Source organism: Xiphias gladius, chromosome 14 (assembly GCF_016859285.1).
Source record: "Xiphias gladius isolate SHS-SW01 ecotype Sanya breed wild chromosome 14, ASM1685928v1, whole genome shotgun sequence".
NCBI classification, from domain to species: domain Eukaryota; kingdom Metazoa; phylum Chordata; class Actinopteri; order Istiophoriformes; family Xiphiidae; genus Xiphias; species Xiphias gladius.
Window position 1 is genome coordinate 10,449,595 of NC_053413.1, and position 18,017 is coordinate 10,467,611.

General features: G+C 41.1%; 2 protein-coding genes across 2 annotated transcripts; one reads left to right on the forward strand and one right to left on the reverse strand.

The window, feature by feature from the left end:
- The first annotated feature begins 4,686 nt into the window (after window positions 1-4,686).
- Window positions 4,687-8,878, forward strand: rpl5a (ribosomal protein L5a). The gene is made up of 8 exons (XM_040143667.1): window positions 4,687-4,849; window positions 5,754-5,823; window positions 5,934-6,049; window positions 6,143-6,277; window positions 6,564-6,766; window positions 7,467-7,644; window positions 8,324-8,412; window positions 8,709-8,878. Exons 1-8 carry the CDS (start codon window positions 4,700-4,702, stop codon window positions 8,809-8,811), a joined length of 1,044 nt encoding a protein of 347 aa, XP_039999601.1. The 5' UTR covers window positions 4,687-4,699; the 3' UTR covers window positions 8,812-8,878.
- Window positions 8,879-8,886: 8 nt separating this feature from the next.
- On the reverse strand, window positions 8,887-17,887 carry dipk1aa (divergent protein kinase domain 1Aa). The gene is made up of 6 exons (XM_040143666.1): window positions 17,430-17,887; window positions 12,483-12,617; window positions 12,186-12,293; window positions 11,825-12,001; window positions 11,578-11,709; window positions 8,887-11,481 (listed from the first exon to the last, which is right to left on the reverse strand). Exons 1-6 carry the CDS (start codon window positions 17,481-17,483, stop codon window positions 10,801-10,803), a joined length of 1,287 nt encoding a protein of 428 aa, XP_039999600.1. The 5' UTR covers window positions 17,484-17,887; the 3' UTR covers window positions 8,887-10,800.
- Window positions 17,888-18,017: the final 130 nt, after the last annotated feature.

The following is an 18,017-nucleotide window of genomic DNA, read 5'->3' on the forward strand; positions in this document are numbered from 1 at the left end:
GACACCATATTGAACACATTTTCTCCAGGATCTCTGCACTGCTACAAGTGCCAGTTTGTCTTAGCTGATGCTCTGAAATCTGTGATCTGTTCCTTTGAAATATTTTCACAGAGAAAACATCACTCTTGTCTGATTCTACATATGGTGTTAAACACCAGTCACACGGTGGGTGGAGAAAAATGCAGGCTGGGCTTTCACACATAATCTTCATCTCAGCACCATCTCTGCTGCCCCTGATATATTCTATCTGGAGTCAAAATTAGCAGAACTCAATTTAGTTTCAGCAGAACTGATTTGGTTTTGCTGAGTACTCATTGTATCTCATGCATGCATGTGTCTTGGCTATTTGCCACTTTATGTCATCCAGGACAAAGATCTGTAATTGTGCTGTATGTCCTTATAATTCTAACTCTGCAAACTGTGTGGGGAGTTGGAGAATTGTTGACAAGTCAATGAGGTGTATGCATGTTGCAGATGTAATTCCACCTGCTTCTGTTTGTCGTTGGACTGAAGGGAAAAACGTTGTCATTGATCTTCACAATGTCTCTGGATGCAAATGAAAAGAAATGCAATCAGCATTCAGAAAAAGACAGGAAAGAAACTTGTGAACAGTATGCAGTCTTCTTATTTGTGGTGTGCCTCTTAACACATTTGTTGATATGTGACTTTCTGCACATCATTTCTGTTACCTCAAGGTCATCTTGATTCACTTCTATCTTGTGACCTTTAGGGTGAAAACATGAGTCTGCCGCACACAAAACAATTACTGATGGAGCTCCTTGTTGATAATACATCGGTATGGCGGGCAAAAAATGTTTGTGAGACGCCCCCAACCCAAAATTAGCTGCGTAAATTACCATTCAGAGCGGACAAAGGTACTACCGGTATTACCCCTTCTTTCACCCACCACACCCTCCACTCCCAGCATGAACCACTGCTTTACTGACCACTGCTGCAGAGGGATGACTGGTCAGTTGCTTCTCTTCATTGTGAAATCAGTTCTGCAGAAACAGAGCTTGAACGGCTGCAAAAAAGTTGTCCACAAGAGTGACTTTGACTTTTCTTATCTAACACTTAGAACATCTGCACAGAGAGTGACAGTGAGGGATATTATCTATCTTGCTCGAACAGAAAAGCAGAAGATCCTGGTTCCTTTTTTGTCAGTAGTTGTTGATAGAGTTAACAGATAGTCTCATGTTGAACTACTGGTTCATCATTTGATAAAGTGATGGTTAAAGGATTTTTTTCACTTGCAACAAAATGTGTCAAACGGACTGCTGACCATTTTATATAACAGACTTCCAACAATGAAATGCAATATACTTATCATTGAAATGTACAGCTTAAACATTATGTGAGGTCCCATGCAAACAACACTTAACTAACACAAATAATATATCAAATCTAAACTTTTGTCTACATCCCTGTCTTCAAAACATTTTCACTAGTTGTGAAATCAGTGGATGCATGTAACTAAGTACATTTACTCAACTTCTGTACTTAAGAACAATTTTGACATCTTAGCTCTTTACTAGCGTACATCAAGTTTATGCTATTTAAAATTCATAGTTTGACATTTTTTGGAATGTGCGTGTTTGCTTTCTTGACAAGGGTAAAGTAAGAAGATTCATGCCACACCCATGCCTGTACACCAGATATGAAGCTATATGCAGAAGCCTGTTATCTTAGCTTAGCACAAAGACTGGCAACAGGTCGAAAACAGCTAGCATGACTACAATCAAAGCTGACAAAATCTGCTTAGGAGTACCTCTAAAGCACATGAATTGACTCATTAGACTTTGTTTGTTTAATTCATACAAAAACAGTTAGTACTAATATAAAAATAAGAACTTTATAGCACGTTCCAAACAAAGTTATAAGGCGCTTTACAATGAAATGTAACAATGAAATATGCTAAGATAATGAAACAAAGAGAAAAAATAAGAGTAGAATGTATAATACAAAAATAATAACTGGACTATAGAGATGTATATATCAGTTTTGGGTCAATGGAGAAAAATAATGGAGATAAAATCAGTTTTTCTCCTTCACACAAATGAAAAGGGCAGAAAATCCAGTTGCTTTGCTCTGATTTGTGACATGTTGCTCTTTGTGTCAGAAGCTGATTTTTTCTGGAAATTGCTCTGACAGTGTTTTTCCTGATAAAGGAACTCTCATCTGTGCTCTCCTATGTCTGAATACATTCCATGTCCATGAACTCTGGGACCTGGGGAGTAATGCTGAGCCCTCTGAATGACACTACCAGTATGACGTTCACTGCTCATATTAATCAGAGCAGACTTCCATGGGTGGGTCAGCAGCACCACCAGTGTAGTGTGTGGGAATAGGTGGATCCACACGAACACTGTTCTCGTTACTCATGTCTCACTTAGTAACTACTGCAAAAATGTCAGATCCGTGGGATGATATACCATGATATCATGGCGGTTTTCCAAGTAGTGTGTATACTATGATTATGCTATAAATAGAGATGTGTGACTGAAGGTGGAAATGATAACTACTACTGTCATTGTTGTTCCATCGTATACATTTCCACTTGTATTATTCCATGAATGCACTTAGATATAGATGTTGACATTATTGCGATTGTCTCATGTTGCACTTCACCATCTAAGTAATTCATTAAAAACATGACGAACTGACTGCATCTGCTGATTTTGTCTTTCTTTATTAGAAACAATTATTTTTTTATACACAATTTTGAATTCCTTCAGAATTATACAGGACTATCTCAAAGAAAAAAAAAACAACAACTAAGAAATACACAAATAAACAAAAACCATTGTTGGAAAAACAGTCTCACTGGAGGGTCCATTCAGTAGCTGTTCTGGAGCTTTCAATCACATCACAATTCAAATCGGTACCACTCTCTAATAAGGAACCATTTAATAAGAGTTAATAAGCTGGAATTAACAGCCTTGGTAATGGTTTATACACCATTTATTAATTCTTTATCGATCAGTTAATACATACATTTTTTTTGGTTCTTAGGTTGTGTACAATCCTCCTCCAGCATGACATTTTGCTTGTCTTTTTAGCGCTTTAATTCATTAGGGAGACCCCTCCTCTCCAATGGACTGTTTGACCCTTTACCTTCTGGACTAGTGGTGCAGCACATCTGGACCAAAATCCATTTATAAACAACTTACTAACATTTACAACTGGAGATTTGATGGATTGTAGAACCCATTATTTATTAACATTTATAACTGCAGGTGACTGGCTAACTGTTGCCAATGGCTCATGAAGAACTGAGAAACCCAAGACCTTCTAATGTGATACTGATATTTATAACTGCAGACCTGATCACTTTTTAGAAAGTGTGAAACCTTAAGTTATTATTGATGGTTTACCAACATTTATAACTGCATTATTACTGAATGGAAACACACAGCTATGTCATTGCCATAACATTTTATTAAAACAGGGCACACTGATGCAAGCATAGTATTATACCATACTATTATATATAGTATATAGTATTTATTCAACCACCAAAATAGGAACTTCTTAACTTAAAATTGTAATAAAACAGCTCTTACCATCAACATTTTACATCTAATGTATTTTTCTCTCTACATTTGCACCATTTTAAGTTTTTCACACACATCAACGGCTAGTTGTAGTACAACCCTAAATCTTACTGACAAATGAGGAAGGTTTCAAAGAGTGGACTGTGAAGTTCTGATGTTAAACAAGGTATAAATGTGAGCTAATGCACAGGACTTTTGTACACAGGTGGGCAGCCAGCTCAGACAAAAATCTGTCTCCTTTTCTGATTCAGTAGTCAAATACCGTGAACTCTCTGGATTTGCTAGCCACCCACGCTTCAGAGATTTCGACATTTATACTTTTCCTGCCGAAACCATCATTTTTTGTGAGCAGCTTGATTTCACAACACACATGGGTGTTACGTCAAGAAAACTGGCTTCACAAACGCAGGCCTCATTAATTGTAATTTCAACACTGTTGATGAATTATTGTCCCTGAGTCCCCGCACTGGCTTCTGGTTAGTTTTATGACGAATGTTAAAATTCTTCCATTTCAGATTCTTCATTTATCTATGAGCGTGTTCCAAACTAACTGGTTGACACCGAGGCAAATAGAGCGTGCTCTGTCCTCGGTAGATCTTTTGAATCAGACTGCTGCTCACTGTACCAAAGGCGAGACAAAGACCTGCACTGAAGCCACTGTCTGAAGTTCTGGATACAAACTGCCGGCTTTCAGATCACGTTATGTGGATCCAAGCACAGCAACATCAATTGAGGCTTTTAAGCACCTTCTGGCCCATTTGTTATACTTGCTTTGACCTAGGATATTTTATTGCTAAAACATTTTTTGATTATGATAATGTTGGAAGAGGTTATAGTGATGATAATTGACTGTTATTTTTTAAAGTTTATTTTAAAAGCACTTTTGGTATTTAAATTTTTTTTTTTTTTTTTTTTTTTAACTGCAAACATTTAATAACGGTTTTGCTCAACCAACAGTTAATTCCTCACCATTTTGCTTTCCGCCGGCATGGCCCTCTCTAAGCTCTGTAATAAATCACAATGTGCATGTATATTTAATCCTATTGTCATTTTCCGTTCACTGAAGGGAAAATATTTGACCAAATCAGTGTTGCAGGACGTGAGTGAACCCCTGCCGCCCGCGTCGCTGCCGCCCCCTGTAGGCTATGTGTGGGCGCTGTCCTCCGGTGCAGCAGGGGGCGCTGCCTGCTGCCGATGCGACGTCCCGTTACAGAAAACTTGCAACGTCAGGCTTCCGCATCCCAAAGACAGCCTCTGAACGCAGGTGGAAGAGGAACAAAATCCATACAAAAATGGTGAGTAAAGTATTATGATACACATCCAGTGCGGACAGTCTGAGATGTGTAGAGATGTGTAGAGATGTTTCTGATGGTGGGGAAGGGTTTTAGGCGCTTTGAGGGTCAGATGTTTGCGGATGTTTACGGCTGTTCCGTTGTACCGGGTCGGTGAGCTGTTCTGCTCCAGCGTGGCGCTTAATTGCTGATGAAACCTCAGCTGACCCTCCTGCACTGCTGGACACACACACACACACGGAGCTTTTAAAGACTTATTAAAGCACCTTTGTATGACAATGTCAACACCGTGAAGCTTAATACAGATGACATTTAGTTTTGAGTGGGAAATATATACCTGTGCGAAATATTCACTAACTTCATGTAGGCAGTAATCAGATTACTCTATGTAAGCATTAATCCTACTAATTCAAATGTCTAATGATCATTAAAGTACTTTTTTTTAAATTAATCAACACTGTGGAACATTACGCCATTGTTTTTTCGAACTATGATATCTAGTAGTAAAATGGGAGCCATAGTACACTATTATTTACGAGATCCAGTAAAGTGTGCATAAAAAAGAAACGAACCTAGGAGGAGTATGATTGTTAGCCCCACAAAGGGCAGCATAAGGGACATGATGTGAGTGTTTTCACATTTGGATTCAGTTGCTCCCCGGACCAGCGCGGTTTATTGTGTATAAGCAATAAATCTAACTCAAATACATCAGACCAAGAGATTTCATTTGATTATTTCTGTGATTAAAGAGTTTGTTGAATTAAGCTTTAAGCTGTGTGGTGGAGGGGCCCAGGCCTGTTAGGCTCGGGTGTGGGCCTTCTCATTTCCACGACATATGCTTCTGTGGTAAGCCTCTCTTCGCTTCATAGCTTGTATGACAACATCTTGACTCCTCGTTTCTCCTCAGGGTTTCGTCAAAGTGGTGAAGAACAAGGCCTACTTCAGGAGATATGAAGTTAAATTCAGGAGAAGGAGAGGTAAATTACATCTTTCAATGCACACCAGCTTTACAGCCTCCACGCAACGTTAAGTCAAACTCTTATCAAGTTTTATTAACCATCCACTTTGATTCTTGTTAACTTGTCAGAGGGGAAAACTGACTACTATGCTCGTAAGCGTCTGGTTGTGCAGGACAAGAACAAGTACAATACGCCCAAGTATCGCATGATCGTCAGGTTTTCCAACAGGAACATCTGCTGCCAGGTCAGTGACTGCAGGACTCAGTCACACTCATGTGATCACATTGAAAATTACCTGACTTACCCCTCTCTGTCCCCGTCTGTCTGCTTTGTCCAGATTGCCTATGCAAAAATTGAAGGAGACCAGATTGTGTGTGCTGCTTACTCCCACGAACTGCCCAAATATGGCATCGCTGTGGGACTCACAAACTATGCTGCGGCCTACTGCACCGGGCTGCTGCTGGCTCGCCGGGTAAGAATACATATGCGCGTGCGTGCGCGCACACACACACACACACACACACACGCACAGAAAGTTGCAGATGTCAGCAGAGACAGCACATAGACGTGACACTGAGATTTGCGCTGAATTAGCAATTCCAGAGGTCAAGTTTGTGCGATTTCTTCAATCACAATATTTCAAACCCAGTAAGAGCAAAAGTAAAATGCGTCATCTTCTGTTAACTGCTGGAAAAGATTTGTCAAGTGTTTTTATATGTCGTCTTTTGTACCTGCCTCCTCTTCCTCCTCCTTTCTAGCTGCTGCATAAGTTTGGCATGGACCAGGTGTACGAGGGCCAGGTGGAGGTGACAGGGGACGAGTTCAATGTAGAGAGTGTCGACGGTCAGCCGGGCGCCTTCACCTGTTACCTGGACGCAGGCCTGGCCAGAACCACCACAGGGAACAAGGTGTTCGGGGCGCTGAAGGGGGCAGTCGATGGAGGGCTGGCCATTCCTCACAGGTCAGTATGATATGAAAATAGCACCCACTGGTTATTCACACTGCAGCATGTTTTAGGTTATTTTGGCAGTTTTTTACATCATTTTCTCTGCATTATATGTGTGGTTTCAAGTTAGGACTCAAAGCTCACACACAGGCGCAAATGAAAAATATTCTCAGTTATTATCCATCCTTTAACGCCGCTCTTACACTAATAAATATCTGCATTATCCCACAGAAGTGTAATTTTTGAGAGAGGGCATTAGTTTTATTTATCTACCTTATTCTTCATGTAACACCAGCCGTAATGCTTGTGCGACGGATCAGAAATTGGTTTCCAGGCAGACAGTCATCCTGTTTAGGGTTATTGGTTCTTTTTTGCTTCTTGATGATGATACAAAGCACGCTGAGCAAAATGTAGTTGGTCCTTCATTTGCATTAGCTGATGTTTACTGTCCTTTTCAAGACGGGGCTGAGAGAAGCAAGATGAACCGAAGTAAACATCTTTGTGTTAGTGTAATTATTTAGCAGAGCACTGTAGAAAATTAAGCATAACCACAAAGAAACCAGAATGTTTTGAGAAAAACAAAACATTACAATGGTAAAAAGTCCATACTTTTTTTTTTTTTGTCGTCAACTGAAAGTTGAAGTGTTTGGAGATGCTGGGTTGTCTGACTCCCATCGCTTAAGCTGATGTGATCTCTGCTCTGTGTTGTTTATAGTCTAAAGCGCTTCCCTGGTTACGACGCAGAGGGCAAAGAGTTCAACGCAGAGGTTCATCGGAAACACATCATGGGCATGAACGTGGCCGACTACATGTCCTACCTGATGGAGGAGGACGAGGAGGCCTACAAGAAACAGTTCTCTCGCTTCATCAAGAACGGAGTCACGCCAGACACAGTAAGATGAACTTAACAAAAAATAATTATACATTTCCCCTCATCCATCATCGCATGTGCAGTATGACTACAACAGCAAAAGGTTATATCTGCTGACCTGTACTGCACAGTCAACCAAAACCACACTGCAACCCAGTACCTAAATGAATGGCACATCTCCACAGTGGCTTCATCATTACGGCACATATACACTGGCCTTACTCAACTACAAAGAAAAGACAAAGGCTGAAGGCAATATCCTTAAAAATAGTCAGTTTTCAATATTGCACAGTGGCCAAATTTTTAAATTAGACTTATCAGTTGTAAACTCCACTCAGACCTGGCCCTGATGCTGTGTGTAACCATAGCCTCTTTTGCTATTAGGAAACTAAAAACAATAGTAACACTGTGGTCTGTAGATGATTCACTGAAAGTCCTTCAACCCCCATCTACATATTCTATTCAGTTCAAGTAGTTTATACTTTACTTTATATATTAGTTTATACTATACTTTACTCTGCTTCTTGATGATGATACAAAGCACGCTGAGCAAAATGTAGTTGGTCCTTCATTTGCATTAGCTGATGTTTACTTGTCCTTTTCAAGACGGGGCTGAGAGAAGCAAGACAAATCATAATGCATGTAATGAAATGCCTAGACTTGGTGCATAAGCATATATATATCATTTTTGTTCTTTTCAGGTAGAAGACATGTACAAAAAAGCACACGCCGCCATCAGAGCGAACCCTGTACACGAACAGAAACCCAAAAAAGACGTCAAGAAGAAGCGGTGGGTTCCTAGTTTTTCATATCTCAATTGCCTTTTTCCTTCTCTAAGCCAGTATTGGTGATGTTGTGACCCATGAGACAAAATTGAAAACTGCATTTTCACCCAAATTGTGACAGTGAAATACCCACGTCACATTATTGGTACCTGGGGAAAATTAACTGCCCTTATTTAACGCCAGCTCCCTCTTAAAGTATTGAATAATACTGGGAAGATCCCAGTGCTGAGGGGATAAACATTTCTCTCCAGTGATGTGTTGAATGTTAATGGAGCTGTTATTGTGTCTTCTTTCTGGGCAGGTGGAATCGCGCCAAGTTATCTCTGGCGCAGAGGAAGGACCGGGTCGCCCAGAAAAAGGCCAGCTTCTTACGAGCACAAGAACAAGAAGCAGGGGACGGTTAGGGGCTCAGAGCAGGGCCCTACTGCAAAAACACACACTTCACAGACAAATAAATTTATTTCAAATTCATGCTTGTGTCTGGCTCAGTCAATACTTGGAATGAGTTTTTTGTGTTAAGTGGTTGTGTGTACTCTTTTTAAAGGTATATCATGGTTTTGTCCGCTTGTGATTGATGCAGTTACACCCATGATGAATATTTACAGTGTTCATCTTAAACCCACAATATGAGTATGATACTGGATTGCACTGTGGTCCAATGTAAATTTTCACAGACCTGAACAGGTTTGACATGTTACAGTGGAGTGGTATGTAGTTTAATTGTGCAAAATCATGCTGGTTTCTTCGATAATTAAACTTTTTTTTTTTTTTTTAATGTTTTCAAAACTCAAACCACAGTATTGACCACAAGCTTGACATGCTTTACAGGTCATGTCTGTTCTGAAATGCATTTAAAGTGGTTTAACAAGGTTAGGTTATCAACTCGGTCACAGTTATGTCACATTGGCAATGTCTGGAAGGGATCATGAAAAATAGTCTTTTATACAGCATTCAAATTTGACGACAAGATTCGATAAAGATCTGCACCGTCACCGGTGTTACACATTCATAAAATGATTTCAGCATGATCTCTGGCACTGACATGAAATCCAAAAATAATGTGATACGATACATTACCACAAATGCTCTTTTCAGTGAGAAATACAAGTGGATAACATTCACAAACCAAATGAAATACATGAATATTTTCTCTTAGTGTCATTAATGCAGCATTGTGGATGTCATTTGGGTTACTTGTGGAAAACTTACAGCATAGTGAAGTACACTGATACACAGTATGAACCCTGTGTAGTATTGACAGACAAATACCATCACATTGTACACTTGGACTCTTATAAACTGCCCCACTTTATCATACAGATGAGTGACAACTAAAGGAAAAGCCACAATGAATCTCCAGAACGGCTTCAGTGCTCTTTGGCACTGGATCCTTTATAGGGGCATCGTCATTTGTTATTTTGTTTTTCCTTTGATTTGTAACCAATCTGTACTTGTTAAGGGTTAAGTCTGGTGATGTTCTATATTTTTCATTTTTGTCAAATAATCCCCTGAAAAGACCAAAACCAACAATGAATCAATCCCACTTTGCCTGTGTAGCCACGCCTGAAGCGCTTTATCACTCTGCCATTGACTCCACTGTTCTACGCTACGATGAGCTGTGTTTTGAGTTGATTTCGTTGCTGTATATACGCACTGCTGCACCAAATGTGTATAAATCCGCAGCTGAAGGTAGTTGCCAATAATTTTTGTTACCTGCTTTTAAAGATTAAATATACAGCATCTTCAGAAGGCAGCAATATGGGTTTGGAACAAAGTCCTGCCAACAGCACAGTAAAATTGGAAAGTATCAAAAGACAAACATACTATTAGTTTTGATCTTCTCATTGGACGTGTTAAAAAAAAAAAAATGGAATATCACTAACCTTAACCAAAATTAAAGACCATATCTTAATAAAGTGCAATTTCAATACACTTCAAACTTGATCTTTCATACAACATTCACTCTGATTTTGTTATCTGTGTTTTCCTTAACGGAATTAACTCTCCTTTGATGAACCATGTTCTCACACACATATCAGCATGATTTTTTAAAACAGCAATTTAGTCATTCAGCTCTTAAGACTAACAACAGCAAAATCAGTCCCTTTTTTCCAGCAGTGGCCCCAAAACATTCAACAGTGGTGAACAAAACGATACAATAAAATGTGGCTGTATGAATTGTTTTAAGTGTGCATGATGGCAACATGCAATCGTTCAGTTCATTTTATATTTCAACATACTTGGATTTGTTTTCCAGGCCCCGAATTTCTGAAACTGTAAAGAGTTGATAGAAATGACTTCACTAATTTTGCTACTCCTAAATCACAGCTTCTTTAATACTCAGCTCCATGTAAGGGAACTGACTGGCATGATTTCAGAAAGATTTCTTCTTGTCACGAGTCCTTAGTGTGTGAGATCTGTTTCCACAGCAGAGCTTTCAGGTTGTTGAGAATAAGTGAGTGCTCCATGTTCATCTGTCCAGCATTACCCTTGAGAGCCACACAGGCATACAACTGCCTCTCCAGTTCCTCCCTCATCACTGACGGCGCCCCACGCAGCAGGTAGTCCTTCAGTGCACCGCATGCCTTCGCCAAGTTTGGCTGGACCGGCTCCTCCCTGCACCGTTTCTCTGACACGTCACACGTCGTCCGGCAGTCCACCCCGTACACGCAGTCAGCATCCGTCTCACACTTCAGTACTCGCATGGTGCGTCTGAACTCATCTTCGGGAACAACCGCTCGGGTGTTGGTGAGACGGAGCTCGTGGCGGTCAGTGTAACCGAAGTGTGCTGCGGTGAGGTCGCAGATGAGAAAGCTGCCGTAGGTGCCGTGAAAGATGTCCTCCACCAGCTCCAGCAGACCCATGGAGATCTTGGCTTTGCGAGGCCAAGAAGGAGTGAACCACTGGTCCATAGTACGCTGCAAACTGCTCGGCACCCAGGATACCAGCGGCCAAGGTAGAGATAAACCATACAGGGGTCCGTAGGGGACTCGCTCTGTCATGTACAGATCCCCACAGTAGCCGAGGAGCCGGGGAGTGTGTCCACGATCCTGGAGCAGCAGGCCCAGCAGCACCTGAAAAAACAAAGCCGAGATCTGTTAATCTGTCTGTTATGTCTGTATGTTATGTTTCTACAATGAGTGAAAAGACATCATGGCCTGTTATTATACCTCGTCCATCTGCAGGAGGGCCCACGTAGAGCGGGCTTCTGGCAGTGACACCCGTCCATCTCTGTTGCCGTCGGCGACAGACAGGATCTGGCCAACAAGGCTGGCGAGGTTAGTCTGCTCTCCAAGCTTAGACTGAGAGATGGAGAAAGTCAAGAGACTGAAAGATTGTTGTTTCAGGGCTTTAGTCCGTCATCTCATAGATCTGGTTCACTCTAAACCTTTCTGACTCAAGTCCACGGTCCTTTACCTTGAGGTGATTAAAGACCATTTCTCTGAACTTCTCCACTGACGTGCCTCTGGTGGGCTTGTCGAACACAGGGGTCTCTCTACGAGGCTCCGGCTCCTCGCCCAGCTCATAGTGAACAACCTCCCCCAGCCTACAGCGGATGATCCCATCATGGTCTCCCCAGCTTCCTGTGTATACCTGGTCGACAGTGGAGTGCCAAGGAAATGCTTAATATGCTGAACATTATGAATAATCACATTAGAACCACTCAGCCATACCTAAATAATTGGTTAGAGTCATTGACATACATGTCACAACTTTAATACCAGATTATACTTTACACAAGACTAAAAGTTTAACATAAAGTAAATTTGTTTCCTACCTGGTTGTTTGGCAGTATTGACAGACACCTGCCCATATAGAGTGTTTCTTTGTCACACAAACTGCTACAGGCCGAGCCATCGATGATTCCCCTCCTGTATTTATCGCACTTGGAGAAAGAGAGAATGCAGACAAGTGTGCCTCTTTGTGATTTTATTATCCAGTATATTAGGTCCAGAGTGTCTGACATCCAGAGTAAAGCAGAGAATCCAGACATCAGTGACTTTTAACCCCACTGCGTTCAGAGGAACAAAGTCTGAACCAATAAATGAGATGAACAAACAAAGTCAACACTCACAATGGCGTTCTTGCACTCGTGTCCTCTGCACAGCTCTGTGTAGGTTGAGTATTGCACATAGAGCACCCAGCTCCCCACTAGCACAGTCAGCCATGTGAGGAACAGATACTTCACCCGAACACAGGAGATTCGAGCCTACCAAGTGGGAGCAGAAACAGAAACACAATGATGGAACCAAATCTGAAATTTGTTCACCCAACTGTGAAATCCTGGTATTGTTCATGTCATTTCTCACTGTTTATCATGTTGGTATCAAATGATTAATCTATGTATCCAGACTCACATATACTGCCTGTATTAACACGGTGTACAGACCCAGTGCACCAAAAGAGTCTTGATCCAAGCAAGATGTTTACACTCCCTAATCAACCCTAACCACATAATACGTTGCCATGGTGACTTATTATGTTATGGGGTGTCTCATAACAAGGTACTGGCTGCCTGATTAGTCGCTCTGTGCAACAACAGCTCATTAAGCTGGAAAATGGTTTCGGAGGTGCAGGTCCAGCTGTTCCACAGGATGCACACGTCACAGTGCTCCTTTGGACAGAAGTCCTGTTGTTTCTATGACCCTGTGCAAGTTAATGCAGTCAGTAATTTATTTTCCACACTGAGAAAAACATAGAAATGTGGTAATACAGATACAGAATTCGTCAGTCCTACAGAAAAATACTTTTTAAAGGTGAGATTACAAATCCTCAGATGTACAGATTAAATTAACTCAAAAGAGAAACTAAATGGACACAAGTAGAGCTGCAACTGATAATTTATCTGTCTGTTTACTACAGTTTTGAATGAACTTAACAGACATTTACTCTACACTGCCAACAAATAAATTCTCATCAAAAGCCACCAGAGCCCAATGTAAAATTGCTAAAATTGCTCCTGAACGACAGATGAAGATTTGACTTCCATTTATGATACAAAACAGAAAAGCAAGCACCTCTGCACAGAGCAAATGTTTGCTGCCATCAAAACTGGAATCAATTCGTAGTTGATAAGAAATGACAAATCAGTTGTTCAATTAATCATTTCAGCTGTACATACAGTCAGTAATTATTAAAATACAATTCAGTCTGTTTTACTACTTTTATTCTATTTTTATTTTCTGGATTGTTTTCCTTTTCAATGTTTCCAAGGTGTCTATTCTTGAGTCTTTTATTCATAAGTCGTTTATTGCTTTGTACCTCGTTTGGGGTATTGATTTTATTATGTAAAGCACTTTGTGTTACATTGTTTCTATTAAAAGTGCTACATAAATAAAACCGATTGATTGGTTGATTAAAATACAATCAAATGTCATTAGCCATGCTAGTGGCTCTGTGGCGCCGTAGTTCGGAACAGTGGTACTTTGAGCTAAATGCTAATGTCAACATGCTAACATGCTGATGTTTGTCATGTTCGCCATTTTAGTTTAGTATGCTATCATGCTAAAATTTGCTAATTGGCCCTTAACACAAAGTGCAGTTGAGGTTAATGAAAATGTCATTAGTATTGGAGGGAATTAGGTACTAAAGGAAAGTACTGAATTGAAAATTTGACCTGGTAGTGGCATTACAGAAAAGTCATGGGATTACCAATACATTAGGGTTCATTGTCTGGGGACCTTGAATACCTGTGCAAAATTCTGTGCCAATCTATCATGTAGATGTTAAGATATTTCCATGGATAAGTGAAAACTCTGACCTGGAAGTGGTGCTACAGGAAAGTAAGGGGATAACCAAACTCCTCAGGATTCAGTGGCTGGGGAACATGAATGTCAGTACCGCATTTCATTGTAATCCATTTTGTAGCTCTTGAGATATTTCAATCTGTGCCACAGTGGTGAACCGACTGCCTGAGAGACATTGTATGGCTAAAAACTTACCGTCAAAAGGTACCAGAGCCCACTGTGACATGTTAAAATTGCTTCTGACCAACAGCTGTACACTGAATTCTTCCATTTATGTTAAACTTCCCAACAAATGTGTCTATTTTTATTGGAACAGACTGTTTTAGTCAATTGACAAATCAGTTAGTAAAAAAGATATTTCCAGCAGTACATACAGTAAATTAAGTTAATGCGGCAATGCAAACAAGTACAAAAACTAAAAAAAGTAAAGTAAGTTGCTGGAGGGTAAGGTGGAGCGGTGAAAAAGAATTTAGGTCAATCTTTCTGTTTCAGCAACCAATATGTGACCTTAACCCAAACAAAACCGCATTTAGTTTTTCTCCAGGGACTGTAACTGCACTGGGGGAGATCAAGTGATTTTGACTCTCACTCTGATCACATGGCAGGAACAGCTTATGTTGTGTGTATTTTGGCAGCTTGCTGAATGGAGAATCTCAGCTTCAGGACGGTTCTTGAAATCCCACCAAAAATATGCAAGCAGTGAGGTAGAGGCCTAGTCAAAGGGCCTTTTAATGTTTGATGTGCTGTGATTACCATAAACAGGATTGAAGATCTTTGTGTTTTGGGTCCAGACAAAGTGCAGCAGAACACCCACAGATGGTCGATTTACAGTCATTGATTCAGATTCTTTATCGAACTAAATGCAACAGGAACATACAGGAAAACCATAATTTTCCCTCCTCCCATTCCCTTTGGTGTATTTCACCCAATCGTCTATTGGTATCAATTTAGAGCTGGGGAGAAGTCTCCTCTGCAGAGCTGCCTTGATTTTTAAATGCCCTGTGTCCTGAAGACATGGATAAACAGATAGTGGGGCCTCCAGGGAGGGAACAGGAAGTGTCATGGGAGTACAAAGCAACTACACCCTACTATCAGATCTGACTCCTTTGGCACGTATGAAGGTGTGTAGAATGCACACGCACAGACAATACGGTGGGATAAACAGTTTGTAGCAGGCGAGTGACATCGAGTCATGTGTGCTCATTGTCTGTTTAATAATCAGAAATACAAAAATTATACTTAAAGATAAGTAGAATAGAGTAAAAATGAAAAAATATTGCACCTAAATGAGAAAGGCATACAATGTCCTTAAAATGTATAGTAGTATAACACAGGTGGCAGCAGATAGTTTAAGATACTGACGTTAATACTAATGATAACAGGAGCTGGTAATGAGTGGTGCAGGAAAGAACACTTTTACACTTGAATGAAATATGCAAAGCCAGACCGTAAAAAACCCACTGTGCAAACTGTAGAGTTACCAGCTTTCATCAGTTAGATTCAGTTACCCAGCATTAACCCTCACAAAGTATCGACTGTCTTAAAGTCCAATCGCTGCAGTGGACACAAAAGGCCCGTAGTATCACATCGTCACACACTGCGGACGCAACAGCCTGTTGCTAGAGGAGCTGTCCTCTCAGTTTCAAGTAGGGATTGGAGGGTGTTGTCCATGATGGACAGAGCTGGCTTACCTCATCGGCTTGTGTCTCCCTGTCTGCAGCTGAGATATCAATGACCCAGCAAACTGCACAGAAGACGGTTGATGCCATCCCAGAATGAAAAAATGGCCTTAAGCCATTCCTTAAAGTAAACCCCGATAACAGTGCAAGGGTTACAGTAAATAAGAACTGCAATGCTGGTATCAACATTCATAATTTTTAAACTCAAAAGAGCTTTGAAATTCAAAAGCCATTTGTCCTACTTGAGTCAGGCAGATGTACAAAGATTATGTGGCTGTATGGTTTAAGTCCAGAACAGTAGCAGAAAAGTTAGCTGGATTACTTTGGTAAAACTAAAACCTCCAAGTCCATCTGGGTTTTACTCTGCAAAGTTACCCATATAACCCTGTAATATTGCTACTAGGAACAACCCTGTGGACCTTAGCACATACCATACACTGTGTCCTGTAACATACCTGGATACCCCACCTCTGCCAACACCTTTTGCTGTGCTGCCAGAAACCAGCCGACCCCCTAACAAGACTTCTTTTTAGATTTGGTGCCAGCCAGAGTTTGCATTATGTAAGTGTATTGACCTTTTACATACATATAAAAAAGAGGTACCAGCTGATTTGGAAGTAGGCTTAGTAAAGCACAAATTTAAATATACCCACCCCAAATGTACTTAGCTAAGATTGTCTCTCTCATTGTCTGCGTATGAGTGTGAGTGTGTATGTGTAGGCTTGTGGGATAGGAACTTTTTTAACAATTACATGATGAAACGTAACCCAATTATGGCTGATCTTGTTGAATGAATCGCCCTATGACTCCACAGGAAAACGCTGGCTAGTGTTGTTAGATGTAGGCTGAAGCCAGATGAAATCAGCTCTGCCAACATGTTTCACCTCCTCAGCCCCCCAATGCCTCAGCTGTCAGAGGACTTTAGCTACCGGTATTCCTTGCCTGAAGTTGTGATGATGACACGACTGTGCTCATGATTTCATGCAGCAACATTTTTACTCTTCCCCTTGAGCAAACGCAAACCCGTATTCTCTTTCTCTTGCATAAGCTCCTTATTGTATTGCACTTGCTGGCAGCAGGCCACTGGTACCCGAATCAGAAGGTTCAACCCTATCGTCCAAGCCAAAGGATTACTGAGACAACTGTTAGCTGTGGGTGAAAGTCTTGGCAGCTCCACTGTCAAATGTGAGGAGACGACAACCTAAAATGAAGTGAGATGAAACGATCCAAACAGAAATTCCTCCCTGGCCTGCTTTCATTAGTCTTGGCATAATATACCACAATTTTCTCCTCACCTAGTATACACACTCTCAGTGGTAGGCCTGGACTCTGCCCTGAACTGATCTATCTGGTTCGGCAGAAGGACTTTCAGGCTGATCTTTAATCAACAGTAAGATTCCTCAGGTATTTTGAAACAACGCACAGTTCCCGTCAGAACAGCCCCAAGTGGTAGATATTTACCGCCAGCTGTCAGTCTAATGTGACACCACGACGACCCGATTACACACAGGCTCACAGTCAATTTAAACACAACCCGCACTATGTGTGTATAACCGTAATCGGCTTTACGGAGCAACTGTCGACCAGTGATATTACCTGGAAATAGAAAGACTTTTTCACCCAGGCCCGTGGAAACAGACCCTTCGCCATCACAAAAATAGATCATCTCAATACGTGGACCTTCCACATAAAACGAAAACGACTCGTCTCGTCTATGGAACGGGCAAAAATGACTGGATATTAACCGGTTTTAGACCCAGGATGATCCACGATCCACGATCCCCGACTGTCGGTTTGTCTTGTCCGTGTGGACCACTTTGATATCCCACTTTGCCTGCGCCTCTGCTCTTTGCAGCAGCTGCTGGTTTTCAAGCAAAGAAACATACCTCACGCTGGAGGAAAAGAAAAAAAAAAAAAACGTAGGTTCAGGGCGCAGGCGCAACTTGTTCGTCTACCAATAACACGTTTGTAAGTTTTCAGGTCATTACACCAAACTGAAGAAAATGCGTGGCCACTGGTGCCATATATCATTCACTGATACCGTTGAGTCACTACGTTGTGTAGTTGCTAAACTCCGAAGCTGTGACCGGGTCAAGCTACCGAGCGTGAGCACAATAAGCTTCCGGTATGACATTTGCACTAAAAGCCTTATTGTTCAAGCGGTACACTGGCGCAAAACACAAT